Source organism: Centroberyx affinis, unplaced genomic scaffold, assembly GCF_046629955.1.
Source record: "Centroberyx affinis isolate AG114_WGS23_722 - 3 ecotype Tasmania unplaced genomic scaffold, CSIRO-AGI_Caff_v1 ptg003019l_1, whole genome shotgun sequence".
Taxonomy (NCBI): domain Eukaryota; kingdom Metazoa; phylum Chordata; class Actinopteri; order Beryciformes; family Berycidae; genus Centroberyx; species Centroberyx affinis.
The window spans coordinates 63,538-82,500 of record NW_027281116.1 but is presented as its reverse complement, the minus strand read 5'-3'; the positions used below and the strand labels follow the sequence as shown (position 1 = coordinate 82,500).

Genomic DNA, 18,963 nt, shown 5'->3' with positions numbered 1-18,963 from the left:
TACTCAGTGAGAAAAATTGCTTTTGCTTTTTCATATTGACATTTCTTTCATGGGAGCAGTTATGAAGAAATACTACTGGATATTATGGTCTGTCTTGTGGATTCTGTAGGCTATAGGCTATATTCGCTTGAGTTGCACACACACACACACACACACACACACACACACACACCCCTCACACATACACTAACACTCACACACACACACACACACACACACACACACCCCTCACACATACACTAACACTCACAGACACACACACACACACACACACACACACACACACACACCCCTCACACATACACTAGCACAGGACAAATGTAAAAAAAAACACACTTTAGAAAACATCAAATCTAGCTATATAGAAAGTAAAATAGTTCATAGTCAATGCTGTGGCGGCTCTGTTTATTATCTGGACATCAGTCCGTCCAAACACGCTCTACACATTCCATCGAGGTAGCGGCAGGACAAATTTTGTTTTGTCCCGCCCATGCGCACTATAATTCGCCAGTAAATCTGTCAATCACCAGGTTCCCTTCTCTCATTGGCTGGCTCCTCTCTCTCCCGCAGAATGGAATGCGCCGTGGTTTCGTTCGGGATGGTCGATACGCCTCTATCAGTCGGTGACTGTTATTGATGCTTTTTCCCCTCGACATTTCCATGGTAACTGTCCTGTCCGAGGTCTGATCCGCAGCGAGAAGCCCCGGTGTGTGAGAATGGAGCTGGAGGAGAAAAACCCGGACCCGAAATACGGTGAGAAGAGACTAATTTCTCTGCTTTTCGTCTCGGTGTTTTATTTTTCTCAAAACGAGGGAAGAAATGGAAACAATGACTGCAATGGATGGATGGGTGTGGACCGCATGGGTCTCACGCAGATCTATGGCATCCTCATCCTCTAAACCCGGCTTGTTTTTCAAAAGTAGTCTAATCTGTAATCTTGGATAATGTGCATGTACTTAGACCATTTCTTTTTCATTGGAAAATACGGAGTGGATGAAGGCGTCATGGACGCTGCATCGGGATAGATATTGAATTACAGTAGTTTGCCCTACTATAATAGCCTATGATACAAACCAGACGCGTAGCTTCAAAAGAAACCACCAACCAGACAGTTCAGCCTGGAGTTTTTTTTATTTTTTTATTATTTGTTATTATTATATGGCATAATCTACCATTCTACCACTACAGTAACTGATAGCTATAGCCTAAAGTAGCCTGATATAGATTGTCATCCATTGAAACAACCGAGGCCTGCATACAGTAACCTACTGTATATACCAAACAAAATTAGGTTTAAATTAAATTATGTTAATGTTCGGGTTTTTCTATTTGAGCGCATTATAGACAAGCTACAAGAAAACATGAACACATTTAAGCTACAGAAGAGAAAACTGTTCACATGCATCTATGCTATATTAGGTTTGCTATTTTGTGTTTTCCCCTTGGCACTAATCAACTGTCACAACAACCATGTGGTGTTTTGTAGGATGGCATATGGCCATTTGTTACACACGCACACATACACACAAGCACACGCATTCACAGATAGTAATTGTTTTTGTTCATCCCCATGCATTGTATGCATATTACGGAAAACTCATACTCTATAACAGCCATCAAGATGTGACTCATTGCAGATTGCTGTGTGTCACATTTTGGGATTTTCTCCCACAAGACCAGACAGCCCACATGGCAGCCTGACTGGTGCAGTCCTGTGTCTGGGCTGGGTTGTTGTTCATATGGACTGTTGAGTCATGAAGTTTTCGTAACTCGTGTTTTCCTTGCCTTAATACCCCCGTGTCAGTGCCATCACATGTGAGAATGGCCGGAGACCGCTCTAGCAGAAAACCACCATCTCACACTGGCATTTCAGCGGGAGGACAACACTGACAAAGCGAGAGCTGCTCTGCTACAGTTTTTTTTATTCTTTCACAATGTAAGATGCTTACAATAGTTAACCAGACCACACCCACAATATCTGAGCTAAGTGCATATCCTCTCCAGATGATCCTTAACGCTCCCAGTGTGGAGTGTTTCCTTGTTGCTTTCCTGTTACCATGTAAACAGCCCTTTTTATTCCCATGGAGCCCCACCCCCACATCCAGTGAGAGGTCATAAACCCTGACCCTTTTAAACTGGAGTTAAAGGTCTTTTCTATGGAGAAGCTGGGTTTTCTCCCAAACACCAGACACAATTCCAGCTCGGTTGTAGCCTTTGTGTTATAAACGACTTGACCGACATCTATGGCCAGTTAAACAGAGCCAGGGCTTTATGCGACAGATTGGATCTTCCCCAAATAATTGCAGTTTTACTATGATATTTGGACCTGTGGATCTTCCATGGCTGCCTGCTACAGTAATATTTTCCCTCAGTGTCTTGGGAGTGTGCAGAGTCGGGCAGGCTGCAGCTCGCTCTGCCTCGGCTGTGTCTAGCCCTGCCCGCTCTACCCACTCAACAGACAGACTCAAGGGGTAAACCAGTCAATACTAAGCTGGCAAACACTCAGATGCATTACCACATACACTGCACGGGCGCACACACACCACACATGCACGCGCACACACACATACACACATTAGTCCTAAATGTTTCACAGTGATCTCTTGTCTTTCTGACTTGGCTGTTGGTTTGGCAGAATCAGGCAGATTGCCTGTGTGGTCTAAGCAGTCCTTGTAAGGACTAGAGAGAGGGATGGTGATTTGAGCCAGGGTTTGGCACTTTACAAATATTTAGCCCTTCAGAAAAGGGACTTGTAATTGTGTTTCCTCCTCTCTCTGTCAAAGAGCATGTAGGCTAATGGCTTTACTAGTGACCGCCAAAGGGGAGGTTTTGAAGAACTGACAGCTGCTAGATAGTTTTTCATGCCACAGTTTATGCGACTCTATCCATTTCCTGTATATTAATCATACATTCTTGTACAAGCCCTAAATAGAGAGAGAAAAACGTGAGAAAAAAGTGACAGAGAGAACAAATCTGTCCGTAATGTCTTCTATGTACAGCACACATGCACATGCACATGCACACGCATGCACACACACGCACACGCACAAACACACATGCAACCACAATGGCCACTAACCCATTAAGGTAGCCAGGGAAAGGGTCATCTGATAAGCCCTCTGGGCCCATTAGTGGATCACATCAGTCATGACATCATCACTTCCCTTAAGACACACTCGTACACACACACACACACACACATACACGCATACATGCACACTCATACAAACTGTCAACAGTCAGCCACTAGTCTTAACCAGAAACATATCCTATTGTCAGTAGAACAAAAACACCAGATCACCCCAATTTTAGCATCTTAACACTTGTTGTCATTCAATTTTAGAATTAATTTCAAGATTTTACTGATTACTTTTAAAGTTGAGTAGGGTTTGGCCCCTGGTTATGTTGCAGACCTTTTAACCCCTTTGACCTGAGCTCAGACTGAGATCCTCTGGGCCTTTAGGATGGTTCCCCAGTAAACTAGATTGTGGAACGACCTGACTTAGGAACCCAGGATCATCTTAAACAAACATCTTTTTTAAATCTCTTCTTAAAGGTGCTATGTGTAGCAGATTACCACAAATAAATCATTACCACATCAATTTTGAGAAATTACTGTAATTGCCATAAACAAACAAGACAATCACTGAGAAGATTGGCAGCCTTTACCAGCATCTACACTGCATTTTACATTGTGTGCCACCGGGTCGGTTTTTGTGGAAAATCTCCTGGATTGCTTTATGGCACAAAGCAGGAAGAGGCTGCTGTTGGACCTAAAGCTTTCAGAGTTTCTCGCAGTGGCAGATGGTGGAACGAATGAAATCACTTCTAACATGTTTATCATTTTCAGCAAAGCAAAAGAGAAAACAAACACACGTGAAGCGATGGCAGAAAGGGGGGGCGGGGACAAGTAGCAACATCCTCTTTGTGACAGGAACCATATCTGATAAACCAGCGTTTATGAGAAATGACATTGACATTTTGAGAACCACAAGCACTAACATCAGCTTTAAGCACCTTTTAGCACCTTTAAGACTATATATATATATTTCTTTAGACTTGCTTTTATATAATGATTTATCTTCATCTGTTGTCTTTTCATTTTATTTGTTCCCTTCCTTTTTATTCCATGTATTGAGTTGTTTCTTTTTGTTTTTATATTAAGCACTTTGTACAGTCTTGTACAAATGTGCTATTATAATCATTACGTAATAACCCTAAATCTAATGCCTTATACACCTACTGCCAATCTAGACACTAATCCCTGCCTATTCTTGCCAGCAGTTAACATGTAATTTCCAGTATCTCAAAGTAGTCTAATTAGTCTCCACTCCTCTCCTGTCCTCCACAAAGTATTTTGTGTAATGTTGATGCTATGCTAGGTAGAAAACTGCCTGGACATGCCGTTGCTCTGAGGAGCGGAGGGTTAGTATCTGGGGAATAGATCTAGACTGCATCAGCATCAAGAGGGCGGAAGTAGGGGCAAGGACACGGCACTGTTTCTGGACTGGGCATGTGTAGGTCAATAGTCAGTATTGTCTTACACAGTATGGCATGCTGTCGGTCCCTCACATGGCAGCGGAGGTGGGCAGGCCGGAGGACACGTAGGACGGTCTTATCTCACATACTCTGGACATACAGCTCAGCACGCCGCCTCGTATGTGTCAGGCACGCACATCACACCATAACCAAGTCATTGTCTTGAGAATGCTTCAAAGCTTTTCAAGAAGTCTTTGTTGTTTTTGATCCTTGGTGTGATTCGTGCGCGTTTCAGCTAAAGCTCTGTGAAGTAAAGTCTAAATTGACTCATTTGTAGGCGAATGATTTGACAGCGCTGGGAAGGGAGGGGAGTGTGTTCGAAGTGACGGCTGGAAAATACGCCTTAGAGTAGAAACAAGAAGTTGAGAAATCATTGTGAGAAGTCCAATAATCTCTTGAGACAAGGAGCAGCAAACTGTACAATAGAACATGAATGATTCTCTTCCTGTTTGTTATTTATAGACATGATGATGTACAGTTAATATAATATTTTTTTAGCATATAACCACTTTGAAGATTTGACAGTACATTACAGTGTTACCCCTCTATCCTGCACTGCATGTAGTTAATAACTGAGTTTATCCGCTCTGTTGGCACAGCTGCAACGGAAGGAAACTGAAGATAGTTTATCATGTTCATACAAATGAAGTGTAATGACTGTTATGCCAGAGTAAAAGACTGTTTTGATGTTTGGATGGCAGAGTCCGTTTTCCCCAGTGTTGGCAACAACACGCCCCGCACCCAGAACTGTGACACTTACATATTTTAGTCCTGTGTATGTCAACACATGTAGCAACACAGGGTTCATGGGCGGCTTACTCAGAGTCAAAGAGACCACAAATCTTTTGTTGCTGTGGCGCCAGTCTTCTCTCAATTCCCCCATCAATACTTCTCTCTGTGTGTGCCGCAATTCCCCTGACAAGACCCTCGCTGAGAGAGGGAGAAAAGAGACCAAGTAAAAGGAGGGAGAAAAACAGAGAGAGCAGGGAGAGGAGCGGAAGGCAGAGCTGATACAAGCTTTAGTTTTTGTACAGAAGGAAGAAGGAAGCGAAGAGTTAGTGGTTTGAGACACAAACTTCATACAGGAAGGAGACGTAAAGAAACTCACGAACGCAGCACACTGAGAGAACTCTGCAAAGCTGTCCATGAAAGCAAGTGAGAAAGAAATAACCGTGGAATGACGAAACACAGAAAAACCGGTACTGTAATAATCTTTCAGAGGACAGATTCTGCCCACTGCTTTTGATTTATGACAGATTGGAGGCTAATTTGTTGTTGAATACTTGTTTGTTGACATGATTAGAAGTTGTGCTATAGAGTACTGCCTTCACTAACTGTAACGGTTGGGCGTAGTAGACTGTTTTCAAATACTGTATATCACACATCACCTCTAGCAGACAGTTTAAAACACCAACTCCAGTGACACCTTTCAAGTGGTACAGTTGTGGCTCTACAATGGGTGGGAAGAGAGTGAGTGTATGTGTGTGTGTGTGGAGTAGCAGATTAGGTAGGCAGTGACAACAACAAGCTGGGCTTGGCTCAAAATGTGACTGTGCTGCTGTAGCTGTAGTGTATTTAGGGGATAGTTGAGTTGAGCGGCCAGCAGCAGACATTTACAGTGACGTGACAAGATGGCACAGTGTCTGGGATCTTGACTCATAAGAGGATGTTGGTCCGGCCTGTTTCACTCACACATTACTCAATTTTCACCAAGCTGATTTGCTGACTGTTGATATTCCAGGGATATTACATGTATTGCACATTGCGACACTGTTTTATAGTATATTTTACAAGTCTGATGTCTGATGTATACATTCATGCACATTGAGTAGGCTTGGCTGGTGTTCCTCCTCTCCTGTGTCTGAGGTGTTTCCATGGTGGCTAGAGATGTCCACAGGGAGCTCTCCATCACCGGGGAGCCATTTTGTGGGTTGCTAGGCATGTCAGTCTGGCAGAAGAATCCTTTTGTTGTGGAAAATGTCCTTGCTTTGTCAACACATGCGCTGACTCATATAGATTGTACTCATGTGCATGTATCTCCCACCCACACAGTAGAAAAAGCCTTTACTTTTCTAAAGAGTGTCCTCAAAGATACTGTTAAAGTATCATATTCATATGAAATATACTGTAAATTATTGGGAAAAATGGGTTTTAGCCTATTTACTAAATCATAAATACTTAATGAGTGCATCTGTGTGTCACTAACCTGTCTGCTGAAACTGATTTACGGCACGCCTTTTTTTGATTTTGTTTTGATATAAATTCTATAAGCAATTAGATTGCAAAACTAAACACTCAGCAGGTGATGTGGCTTCCACAATCATGTTTTGGCAGTCAGCGAGCTATCAGTGATACATAAACAATATCAGCCACAGCCATATGCACCTCAAATGTGCTAACATTAAAGCTATCCAACAACATCAATGAAAGATGACAAGTGATGTTTGTTGCGAAAGGAAATTTTTATTTTTCTACCAATGAGTAATAACATTTGTGTTTACAAGCTGCTGACAATGTCGTAATACTGTCGTAAGCAACACGTCCATGTTGATTTTTATATTTGAGACCATTTGGCCAATGGTCAATTGGTTAGCCAAAATGCGTAAAAAAAAAAAAATATTAAAGTTGTTTGTAATTGGCTAATATTGGTTAATACCAAAACCACAAAAACACAAGGGTCTGATAGCTGCATATTCACATGAATTGCCATTTTAGCTATACAGCCCCATTCACATCTAGTCATTTTTTACTCATTTACACTTACCAAAGTTTGAGAATAGGCAAAGACCAAAGACTGCAGACAACTGAGGCTTTCAAATGTTCTTGTCTCAAAAAGTTACTGACCAGTGTGGCAGGTGATCCCTTTTGATTTATCCACCAAAGACAACTTCTTACCAGCATTTGGTGCTTGGTGTGTGTTAATTGTGGCTGCTTAGATTCACAAATGGATAGTTCAACTAAATTATTGATAGTCAGAGCCCACTAGATTTTGGTGAAGTAGTCTGATGTCATGTATTCTATTTTAGAGGCATGAGAGAGTGAGATAGAAGTTGCAAGTCACAGGTTCAAATTGTAGGAGCAGACAATAACAAAACATCTCTTGTGTCCCCAGGGGAGTCCAGGAAGTTTGACCCCAACTTCAAAGGACCGATTCACAACAGGTAAGAGTGTCTGTGTTTCAATTACTGCTGATCATTCTGCACTTTACTCTAACGCACCAGTAACAACATACTGTCTCTTCCTAATCTCTTTTATTTTTTCCTCTCCTCTCCTCTCCTCTCCTCTCCTCTCCTCTCCTCTCCTCTCCTCTCCTCACATCAGAGGATGCACAGATGTCCTCTGCTGTATTCTCTTCATCATTGCCCTGGTGGCCTACTTTGGTGTGGGTATCCTAGGTAAGATTCAACTCTGCTGCTACTACTGTATTTCAAATACAGCACACATTGTATTATGTTTACCTGTCATCCATAATGTGTACTTAATCAGTGCTCACTCTGTGTCCATTTGCACTCTGAAACTTGATAAACGATATGAATAGATTCTGTCTTTAGGGGCTCCAGTGTTATTTGATTGTTATTCAGTGCAAAAGCCACCTTTCTTCTGCCTCAGTATGAGTGATTTCTATTCTCCTCCATGCAGCCTGGTCCCAGGGAGACCCCAGGAAAGTCATCTATCCCACCGACAGCAGGGGGCAGTTCTGCGGACAGGCGGGAACGCCTCTGGAGTGAGTCCTCTCATGCTTGGACCCACTGATATGAACAATATGACACCTACAGTATTTATGTGTCGTTGAGATTATCATAGAAAAACAGCTTGTTTAGATCTCAGAGAATGATATATATTACTGTGAACTAATAATCTGCTTTTAGGCCTGAGAGAGAGAGAGAGAGAGAGAGAGAGAGAGAGAGAGAGAGAGAGAGAGAGAGAGAGAGAGAGAGAGAGAGAGAGAGAGAGAGAGAGAGAGAGAGAGAGATATATATATAAATAACTGTTCTGTCACTGTTCTTACACAACAGGAAGAAGCCTCTGCTGTTCTACTTCAACATCCTGAAGTGTGCCAGTCCTCTGGTGCTGCTGGAGTTTCAGTGCCCAACCACACAGGTCAGAATTACATCTACTGCATCTATCAAACCACTTATTTTCTCCCCTTTCTAACGATGTTTTTTTTTTTTTTTAATTTGGGTGAATTTAATCTCATGTGATGCTGATTGCCATGACTTTTTGTGCAGTTATGTGTGGAAAGGTGTCCTACCAAGCACCTTACATTGGTGAAAGCCCAGTTCAGCAAAGAAGACAAAGACTACTACAAGCAATACTGTAAAGAAGGAGCGGACCTCTCCAAAATGGTAAACAACCGGATGAGTAGACGATTCACATTCTATGCATGTTTACAGTAAACCGATGCTGTGAAATGTAGTTATAAGAAAGCACAGTGAAGGACTTGTGTGTTTCAGAGTGCGCCTGAGATCCTGAGGGACGGCTTGTGTCCCGCCATGCTCATGCCCAGTAAAGCCTGTGAGTGAATGTCTCCTGCTTATTCACTTAATTTTCATCCTTAAGGCCCATTCACACCTAGAATGATAACTAAAAAGATAACTGTAAACTGTAACGATACATCGTTTCTCAAGCATTCACACAATGATATCTTATTTTGGCGCTGAATATTCACAGCAAAATGGAGGATGATTACTTTACCGATGTTGTCTCTACATCCAAAAAAATCACTCTGAGATCGAACCAAAAATATAGTTAAAGTTATAGTTTGGGTGTACTAGGTGGTTGCTAGGGTGTACTATATGGTCACTAGGGTGTTTCTAGGTGGTTGCTAGGGTGTACTAGGTGGTTGCTAGGGTGTACTATATGGTCACTAGGGTGTTTCTAGGTGGTTGCTAGGGTGTACTAGGTGGTTGCTAGGGTGTACTATATGGTCACTAGGGTGTTTCTAGGTGGTTGCTAGGGTGTACTAGGTGGTTGCTAGGGTGTACTAGGTGGTCACTAGGGTGTTTCTAGATGGTTGCTAGGGTGTACTATGTGGTCACTAGGGTGTACTAGGTGGTTGCTAGGTGGTTTAAGTAGTAGTAGTAGCAGTACTAATTGTACTAGTAGAAATGGAAGAAGTCGTAGTGGTAGGTACACCCTTTATTAGAAGCTGTTGTGTCTATTGGTTTGTTTTTTATGTGTGAAGTTACCCAGATAGAACCAAACAAACTGATCATCTACTCTCTCTCCAGTCACACGTCGCTGCCTGCCTGCCTTGGGAACGATGAAAGGCGGGGTGGTGGTGGTGGGCAACGAGACCGTTTTGGATGACGGAGACGGCAGTAAAGTCAATGCCACAGACCTGCTGGAAGCGTCAAAGTGAGTCTTTCTTACTGTATGGCAGTGCACCCTTCCACACCCCTATTCAAAACAAGACCAGGCAAGCCTAGTTTAGCCGGACCGCCAATGCAGCCTGTGGCGAACTTTGTCTGTCAGGAGCTGAAACATTAAACCCATTTATACACAGTCTTTGCCTTTTCTCAAATATTGTCGCTGCCGGCCACACACTACACTCTCTGACTGTGCTCCAATCAGATTACACTGGTTTAACACAGAGCAGTAGCATCTAAACCTCTGTAAACTTTTCCTCCTGTTCCTCAGCTGTTTACATGGTTAACTGGCCTAACGTTAGTTGAAACGTAACAGTATTCTCATGTGGCGAGTCACTTCATGATGGATTACAAACTTTATCCACTGTTTAAGTGTCTTTATTGAATGTTATACACAGCACCTGATTCTATACAGGAGCTAGCATTGAAAGCAGGTCAGGTGATATGTTTTTATGAAAAATATACATTGATTTTGGCTGGTAAAAATTATTCTTAGCAGTAGCCTAATGTTTTTCATAGTTTTGCAGAGCCGAAAAGTTAATTTCGGAAACTGGTGGTAGGCGTTAAATAGATTTCCTTTTGTTACAGGAAGTCAAATGTGGTGGTTGAAGCTCGCCAGGTGGCCATGAGGATCTTTGAGGACTACACTCAGTCTTGGCATTGGATATTGCTGTAAGTCTCCCCATACTGTAGAGGTTATTTTAATAGAATGACACAGACAAACAGATATTTCTACATGTAAAACAGACCCAGTTTTCCCCGCATTGAACTTGTTGAACTAGTTTAACTCACAGAATCACGCAAATCTAAAATACCATGAAGTGTTAAAGCTTTTGTTGGATGTGTCTCCCCCCTCTCCAGCGGTCTGGTGATCGCCATGGTTGTCAGCCTGATTTTCATCGTCCTGTTGCGGTTCTTGGCTGGCATCATGGTCTGGGTCATGATCGTCTTGGTGATTCTGGTCATTGGATACGGTAAGTCTTCCATGTCTTGGCAGTGATAAGAAAATTGCTATTTGAGATCATGCTGCTTATGTTACAAGATATAAAAAAAAACATAAATATTTCAACTTAAACTTTAAAATGCTCTTTTCTAACATGGATATTATTGCGTGGTTTTTTTTTAGGGATTTTCCACTGTTACATTGAGTTTGCCAGCCTGAAGGGCGAGCCTGGAGCTGACGTCACCATCCGTGACCTCGGCCTGCAGACGGACTTCTCTGTCTACCTGCAGATCAGACAGACCTGGCTGGCCTTCAGTACGCACAGCCACACTTCCATTCTATGATGCAGCTCTTTTGTCCATGCAGCATACACACATTTGCTATGTAAATTCATGCACACACTCTTTACCAGTGTGTATGTGATTTACTATCATGTAAACACTAGGGCTGCACAATTATTAGAAAAAAAACTAAAATCGCGACATGAACTGCTTCAATCCAAATCGCAAGAAGCTGCAATTGTTTTATCAGAGTGGTGGGTACACCAAATTGGACTCCTAGTCATGGTATTCTGGTGCTGAGCCCAATTTCTGGCCTATAAATTAAATTGCACATTATAAAAAAACATTCATTGTATTCAAACACAGCAAATATTAAGCAATAACATCTCAACTTCTTTATTAAAATGTTTCTTGTTTGCTGAAAACAAAATTATTGAAAAATCTGTGTCTGTTACTGTATTGCAACGTATATCGCAATTGCAATATTGAGGAAAATAATCGCATTATGATTATTTGTCAATATGTACACACACAGGGCAAAACACTTTCTCATCACCCTTTCTTTAATAGGCTTTTGAATGAATGGATCCATTAAATCACTGTTGCTTTGTTAATTTTTCCTCCCCACTCCCCAGTGATCATCCTGGCCATAGTGGAGGTGATCATCATCCTGCTGCTCATCTTCCTCAGGAAGAGAATTCTCATCGCCATCGCCCTCATCAAAGAGGCCAGCAGGTCAGCCTAACCGCCTCTCTAGTCACACTGAGTTGGTCATTTATTCCCGCTCTTGTAATGCGCAGGGTCATTCTGTTTTATTCACACTGTACAGTCTTCTTAAGTGTGCTGGAAAAGTGACCATGCCTGCTCAGATATAGTTTGATCAGGTTTGTTTGCTGTAACAGTGAGAGGAAACATTTAGTTCTTACACCCAAACATCACTGAAAGAAAGTATGTAGTCTTATTGCAACTGTGGACAGAGCTTATGTGTTACTTTGGTTTGGGAACTCCCTCTTCCCCTCCAGTGGAAAATATTATATGATCTGTTGACAGTTTTTTGACCATTGTTTTCCATCGGTAGAGCTGTCGGCCACGTGATGTCATCGCTGTTCTACCCACTGCTGACCTTTGCCCTCCTGGCCATAGTGATTGCTTACTGGGCCATCACTGCTGTGTATCCTTCTGTCTATTCCATGCCATTCAAAACATGATTAATAATAAATGTTTAACTACATAATTAATCCCTCTTTATATCATTGTGATAGTGGAAAATTCCATATAGATAGATGCAGGATGCTTTTGACAGCAGCTGCTCACATGAAATGTGTGAGCTGCTGGGTTAGGGTCTGTGTTTGACCTGCTGTCTTGAGTGTGGCTCGTCTGTACACAAAAAATTCACCATTCCAAACATATTCCACCTCGTTAACGCAATCTCCTTAACAGCTCTGACCAGTTTCTTGTCCACCTCTAACGACCAGGTCTACAAAGTGTTCAACACCACTGAGTGTGAGCACTCAAGAGAGACCTGCGACCCCAAGGTATGCCACTAAATGTCAAACACTGTTTATGAAACTGTTCATCTTTACCCTCATGATAGCGTCACTGTTTGAGCTCCATACACAGTATCAAAAATCACTTTTCTAATCCTCCGGTCTGCCCCCTTCTCTTTCTCCAGACGTTCAACACCTCCAACATATCAGTCGCGTGTCCTGACGCAGAGTGCCTGTTTGCCTTCTACGGTGGTGAGACCCTCTACCACAAATACCTCATCTTGTTCCAGTTCTACAACGTCTTCCTCTTCTTCTGGTGCGCCAACTTTGTGACGGCGCTGGGCCAGGTCACTCTGTCGGGGGCCTTCGCCTCTTACTACTGGGCCTTCAAGAAGCCAGACGACATCCCTGCCTACCCCATCTTCGCCTCCCTGGGACGGGCGCTCAGGTTAGAAGCTGGATGTGTTTGTATATATTTGTGTGTGTGCGTGCGTGTACTTTTTTGTGTATGTGTGTGTGTGTTTGTGTGTGAGAACTCCTGCTTTGTTAAAAAAAAAAACATTTTTCTGTTGCCTAATGGCAAGATCTCAACACTGAGCAAGAAATGTTGTTACCTTGTCTTATACAAATACTGATTTTTCTGACCTTCTCTCACTCTTACTATCCCCCTCTACTTCCTGGTTTCTGCTTCCTCTTCGGTCCAGATTCCACACCGGCTCCCTGGCCTTTGGCTCTCTGATCCTGTCTCTGGTCCAGGTCATCAGGGTCGTTCTGGAGTACCTGGATCACAAGTTGAAAGGTCAGATGGCAGAACATTAGAACAAGGAGGCTGACTTGAATGCACTTTGGGGCTCATTGACTACAGACATCAGGCATACATTTCATACAGTTATCATACATTTATCAGTGGCTGTTTTCATGCATAGATAATAATGTTCATAACCCATGTAATCTAATGACTCATGTAATCTGGCTTTGGGTCAACGCATGTAAACGTCATAACTTGGTTAGAAAAACGCGGCTAAGATGAAATTCTGATCGTGATAAACCTGCTTAAAATGCCTGGCTACTCCGATATTTAATGGGCTACTGTGGCAAACTTGGCAGATTTAGACAACAAAAATATAGACTGTTACTATTGGGATCATCATTTCTTTCCCCTGTATTTGAAGTAACCTGCTCTTTTAATACTTTTTTGCTTGCGGACTGTTCTGTCTGTGAGCAACACATCACAGGTGGACAGGAATATTCTGTTAATTGGACTCAATTGCAGAGTATCAAAAGTTCATGTAAACAGCCTAACCTGAGTAAGACCTTAACAGTGGACGGCCAACAGCCAGGTTACTGTGCATGTAAACGTAGCCAGTCATAATATCTTATGCAATACTGTTCATCCTTCTTGCTCTCACCCTTCAGGTGCCCAGAACAAATTTACCAAGTTCCTGCTGAGCTGCATGAAGTGCTGCTTCTGGTGTCTGGAGAAATGCATCAAGTTCCTAAACAGAAACGCTTACATCATGGTGAGGTTTTGGAACTGGAATAGAGCTGACTAAGAGATTTCAGGTCTGGTTGGTTTTTAAACTGATGTTAAATGCTTTTTTTTCTCTCTAGATTGCCATCTATGGAAAAAGCTTCTGTCCCTCGGCTCGAGATGCCTTCTTCCTTCTCATGAGGAACATTATCAGGTGGGCATTCATGTAACGTAAGGTTTTAAATAGATCTACATTAGCCTCTATTATTGGTACTATTAATATTAGTATTTACATGTATTATTTGTTATCTTGTTTCAAAAAACTCAATAAGCATTAGACGACATCCTAATATTCATTCAGTATTTATTCTCAGAACAGTTTATTTTCTACTTTCATATCCTGCAATGTGCCTGTTCTCCATACAGAGTGGCTGTTTTAGACAAAGTGACCGACTTCCTCCTGTTTCTTGGGAAGCTCCTCATTGTTGGAATTGTTGGTAAGGGAACAGTTGCCTTTAAAATGAACATACATTTTCTAAACCTTATCAAAAAGCAATGAAGTGGTCTGTCTGCCTTTCTTTTAAATTCTCTAAGCCTTCATTCACATTCTTGTTCCTATACAGGGATCTGCTCTTTCTTCTTCTTCTCTGGAAGGATCAAAGCAGTAGAGGAGGCCGCTCCCTCTCTCAACTACTATTGGGTTCCCATACTGGTGAGAGAGAATTATGTCTGATCAATGTCATCTTTGGCTGTGAAACTTTACCACAGAGAAAGAGAACAAGATGACTTTATTTATAGATATGGTTGAAATGAATACCATGATAATCGTAAGGTTTTTTTTCAATTTCGATATATATCACGATATGGCATTCAAAATCACATGATAAATAATAAAATTAATATGCATCCCATTGAACTGAATGTGTGATGTCAAACAAAACTGAAATTTTCAAGTAATATTCCTTAAAGTGTTTCATATACCTCATTTTGAGTTTTTGAAATAAAATTTGCAGAATTGATATCCAAAATCACGTTATGATTCCACTGAAAGACGGTAAACGATAATATTGAATTATCGCCCAGCCCTAATTTACATCTTGGTGGGTCTTGCATCATACCTCTTACATTACAACTTTGTCTTTGTCATTGTCTAGACGGTGGTAGTGGGATCCTACCTCATCGCCCATGGCTTCTTCAGCGTGTACGCCATGTGTGTGGACACACTCTTCCTCTGCTTCTGTAAGTACCTTTGCGTAGGTGTTATTAACATGTCAATGGATAGGCACAGTGTTGTGATTCAGATCTTTTCTTCAGGTGCATCTTTATGTCAGCTGTCCTCTCTTTAGACACTCATAACAACTGTCTCAGGCTGAGCTGCTGGTTTCCTCTTGTTCCTGCGATGTTTCTGACTGTTCTTCTCTTTGTCTCGTTTCTCCCCCTTTATTTCACCTTTCCCTTTATTTTTCACACCTTCTCTTTCACCACGTTTTTCCCATGTTTTCATTTTCTCCTCATTTTCTATTAACCCAAACATAAATCACACATACACACACACACACATGAAAGGCGAGGACTTGGAAAGAAACGACGGCTCGTCCGACAGGCCGTACTTCATGTCCCCCGAGCTGCACGAGATCCTCTCCAAAGCAAAGAGGGTGGAGGAAGACCGGGACGGGGTCGAGCAGGCCGATTCTGCAAGGCAGGACGAGGTGCGAGTGGAAGAGGAAACGCCTCTTCAACAAGATGGAGAGATCCAGCTAAAACAGCAGGCAGTGCTGAAGCAGGACAACGAGGAGGAGCAGCCTCTGCAGTCCAAGACAGATGCTGAAGAGCCACAGGAGGAGAAGACTGAGGAGAAACGAGCGGAAGTCAGTGAACCGGAAGAGGCTGAAAAGAAAGAAGAAGCGGACGTGACAGAACCGGCAGAAAAGCAGGAGTCGAAAGAGGAGGATAAAGCCGAGGAGGTGCCACCTCCATCTGCGGAGGCTGAGAAAGAGGAGACTGCTGAAAAGAAAGACGAGAAGGAGGAACCTAAAGAAGAGGATCCTCCGTCTGCACCACAGGAGTAGATGTTAATATTAATGCAATGGCAAAAAAAAAAAAAAGAAAAGCGAGGCTTGGTAAAACCTCATAAAACATAAAACGCGTACGTGCCGAACGGAACAACTGTACCTAACAACTTTGTGATCAGGACCTGTTAAATGTAGGCTATACAACGAGCTAAAACGCAGATCGCCTTGCTGTGTCAGTGGTGTGACCGCGAGTCTTGGTCATCATGTGGGGGGTCGAAGCAGGTCGAAAAGCCCAGTGCATCTCTGTAGCTTGAAAAAACGTTCTGTTGTGTTGGTTTTAGACAGTGTTGGTTTTTATATCGTGAAGATCTGTAGAACATTGTAAGTGCTGAACCTGTGCCTGATTACTGTCATTAATATTTTGGTGTCTTAATCCTGTCGATGAATGCACTACAGAACCACTAAATACCATGTTTACAGTCAGAACAACACATCTCAAGCAACGGTGAATCTCCTTCACTGTTTACAATAATACCAGCTGACGCCAAATGGTTCCAAACATATTTAATATACTGTATGAATATTAGATCTTTTTTTTTTCCTATGGAACTAATGTGTATATACAGCAACAGCGTATGTCTATAATGTATTTATTTTGCTTCAGTCTTGGTAGAGACTCCCCCGCCAAGATCACTCACTTGGATGGGATCCCATGTATTGTATTGCCACCTACTTGCCTTGGTATTTCAGACTGGCATAAGTGCTGTGATTGTGTTGCCATGACGCAACCGTCTTGACCTCTCAGACTCTGCAAACCCTACAATTGTTTACTGACTCGACTTGCCTTGCTCTCTCCTCTCCTCTCCTCTCCTCTCCTCTCCCCTGCCCTCCTTTCTCAGTGCTGCATGGTGTAAACACGGCCTACTGAGCGCTTTGCTACTAACATCTTAACGTCTCTGGATGCTTTTGTACCTTTCTCTCGTTTGTCACATTGTGAGCGTTGTAAGTAGATTTTCCACTGATGACATTCCATGTTTATTGGATGTAGTTCTTGATTAAAGGTAATTGTATTTAATCACAGTAGTTTTGTTATGTGTAAATGTACGAGCGTCGCGTTGTTTGGCGTTTGGATAAAGGGAAAACAGGTGAGTTTGCATGTACAACAAAGTCAGTTTTAAATAAGAGTTTAAGAGAGCTAGGCACTTAGAGACAATGGACAAATACAAACGCAGGAGAACTGTAGGCCAATATTAGCATGTTGCTAGGCAAGTGTTTTCTCTCAACCCCTTTTGTCCATGTCACAGTGGAGGACCTTGAACGCAACGATGGAACAGCAGAGAGGCCGTACTTCATGTCCCAGAACCTGCTCACCCTCCTCAAGAAGTCCAATGAAGAGCCCAAAACTGTAGACTAACTCGCACCTGAGTGTGTGTGTGTATGTGTGTGTATATGTGTGTGTGTGTGTGTGTGTGCACGTCTTGTTTGCGAGTGAGAGCAGAACAAAGGGAGAAGTTTAATCCTAACCACTATGGGAACGTTTCATGTCTTGTGCTATGTATGGCGTGCCTTACGTTTGTGACGCTGCAGATGAGCAGCAGAGTTCATCTCCGTCACAAAGAGAGTATTACAGTAACACTTACTGTATTTTGTCTCTATGATACTGTTGATTGTTTTGTGTTTTGTTACTAGCCTTCAGATCATGCGTCATATATGCCCTCTGAACAAGGGTGATTTTATTCCAGAAGGAAATATGGGAGCTCATGTTTCAGACTATAACCAATAATTTAAGCAGCAATGCTTCTTTTTCTTTTTCAGTATTGTTTTTGTTTTTTGTTATTCTTTGTCACTTTTGTGCATTTTGCTCTTGTGCCTGTTTTACTTTGATGTTGTAACTTTTGTTTGTTTGTTTGTTTGTTTTCAAATCAGCCATTGTTTAGAGTCATGCAGCCTGTGTGAAGGCTTTGAAGGGTCCATAATCTTTCCATGAGACTGCCAGTGTTATGGCAAATGTATGCTGTTACATCAGTGAAACTATGCTTTATCGATTTCATTAAGCATACTGCATATTGCACTGTTTGAAATTAACTCACCAAAGCAATGTTCCTAAACTGCAGGCTATTAAGACTTGAGTAGATGTACTAATCATATAGCCATAAGAGATTACAGGTCTTGACCCAAGTGTTTTTACTTGGACTAAAGCTATTTTTTTTTAATAGCTTTAAAAGTTCATTTTTTAAGTTAATGTTCATGCTTTCCATTAAATATGAAACATATCCATGAGAAATGTGCGGATTTTGAGTTTATGAAAGCATTGAAATGTAATTTTGTTGTAAATTAAGTTTTGTGTTGCCATATCAGTGTTCAAAGAAAAAAACCAACAAAAAGAAAAGCCACTGCTTCTTCGAGACCAAGGCTTTGTACAAAGCAGTTTTTGATAGTGGACTGGGATATGGATTAAGACTGATCGGACGATCACTGTTTGATATTGAATCAGTGTTTTCCGTGGTAGGTGTTCATTAATTGTTTGACTATGTTGGTAAATTAGATTTCAAAAATAAAGTTACTGCAATTTTTGAAAAGTGTGTAATCTGATTACACTTCTTCATTAATAGGCCTATGTTGAATTTCTTGAGGAGGCCTATGTGGGAAAACTAGTTAAAGTTAGTTTAAAAAAAAGTATGGGTTTTGTTTCCATTCTTTTGTTGCCATGAGGCCTAATAGGAATAGGTCTACTGAGTTATGGTGCACACAATTTATCACATCAATAAGAAAAAAGAAAAGGACTTTCTGGGGCTTTTAGGTATGGTCATTGCGGATTTACCATTTTACCCTACTCATTAAGTCATAAAATGTAATGAAAC

The 18,963-nt window shown here is 41.8% G+C and overlaps 1 protein-coding gene across 2 annotated transcripts; it reads left to right on the top strand.

Moving 5' to 3' along the window:
- Positions 1-453: 453 nt before the first annotated feature.
- Positions 454-18,664, top strand: slc44a2 (solute carrier family 44 member 2 (CTL2 blood group)). 2 transcript variants are annotated; one of them, XM_071537333.1, is made up of 22 exons: positions 454-753; positions 7,652-7,700; positions 7,861-7,934; positions 8,179-8,263; positions 8,556-8,640; positions 8,769-8,885; positions 8,994-9,054; positions 9,771-9,897; positions 10,497-10,580; positions 10,770-10,882; positions 11,035-11,166; positions 11,768-11,867; positions 12,211-12,303; positions 12,583-12,667; positions 12,805-13,067; positions 13,324-13,418; positions 14,036-14,139; positions 14,231-14,304; positions 14,517-14,587; positions 14,714-14,802; positions 15,245-15,329; positions 15,657-17,385. In XM_071537333.1, the coding sequence occupies exons 1-22, from the start codon at positions 717-719 to the stop codon at positions 16,157-16,159; spliced, it is 2,526 nt and encodes an 841-aa protein (XP_071393434.1). In that variant the 5' UTR covers positions 454-716; the 3' UTR covers positions 16,160-17,385. The 2 variants fall into 2 exon arrangements, with proteins under 2 accessions (XP_071393434.1, XP_071393435.1); XM_071537334.1 differs by lacking the exon at positions 15,657-17,385 and adding an exon at positions 17,407-18,664 and having other exon boundaries at positions 463-753.
- Positions 18,665-18,963: the final 299 nt, after the last annotated feature.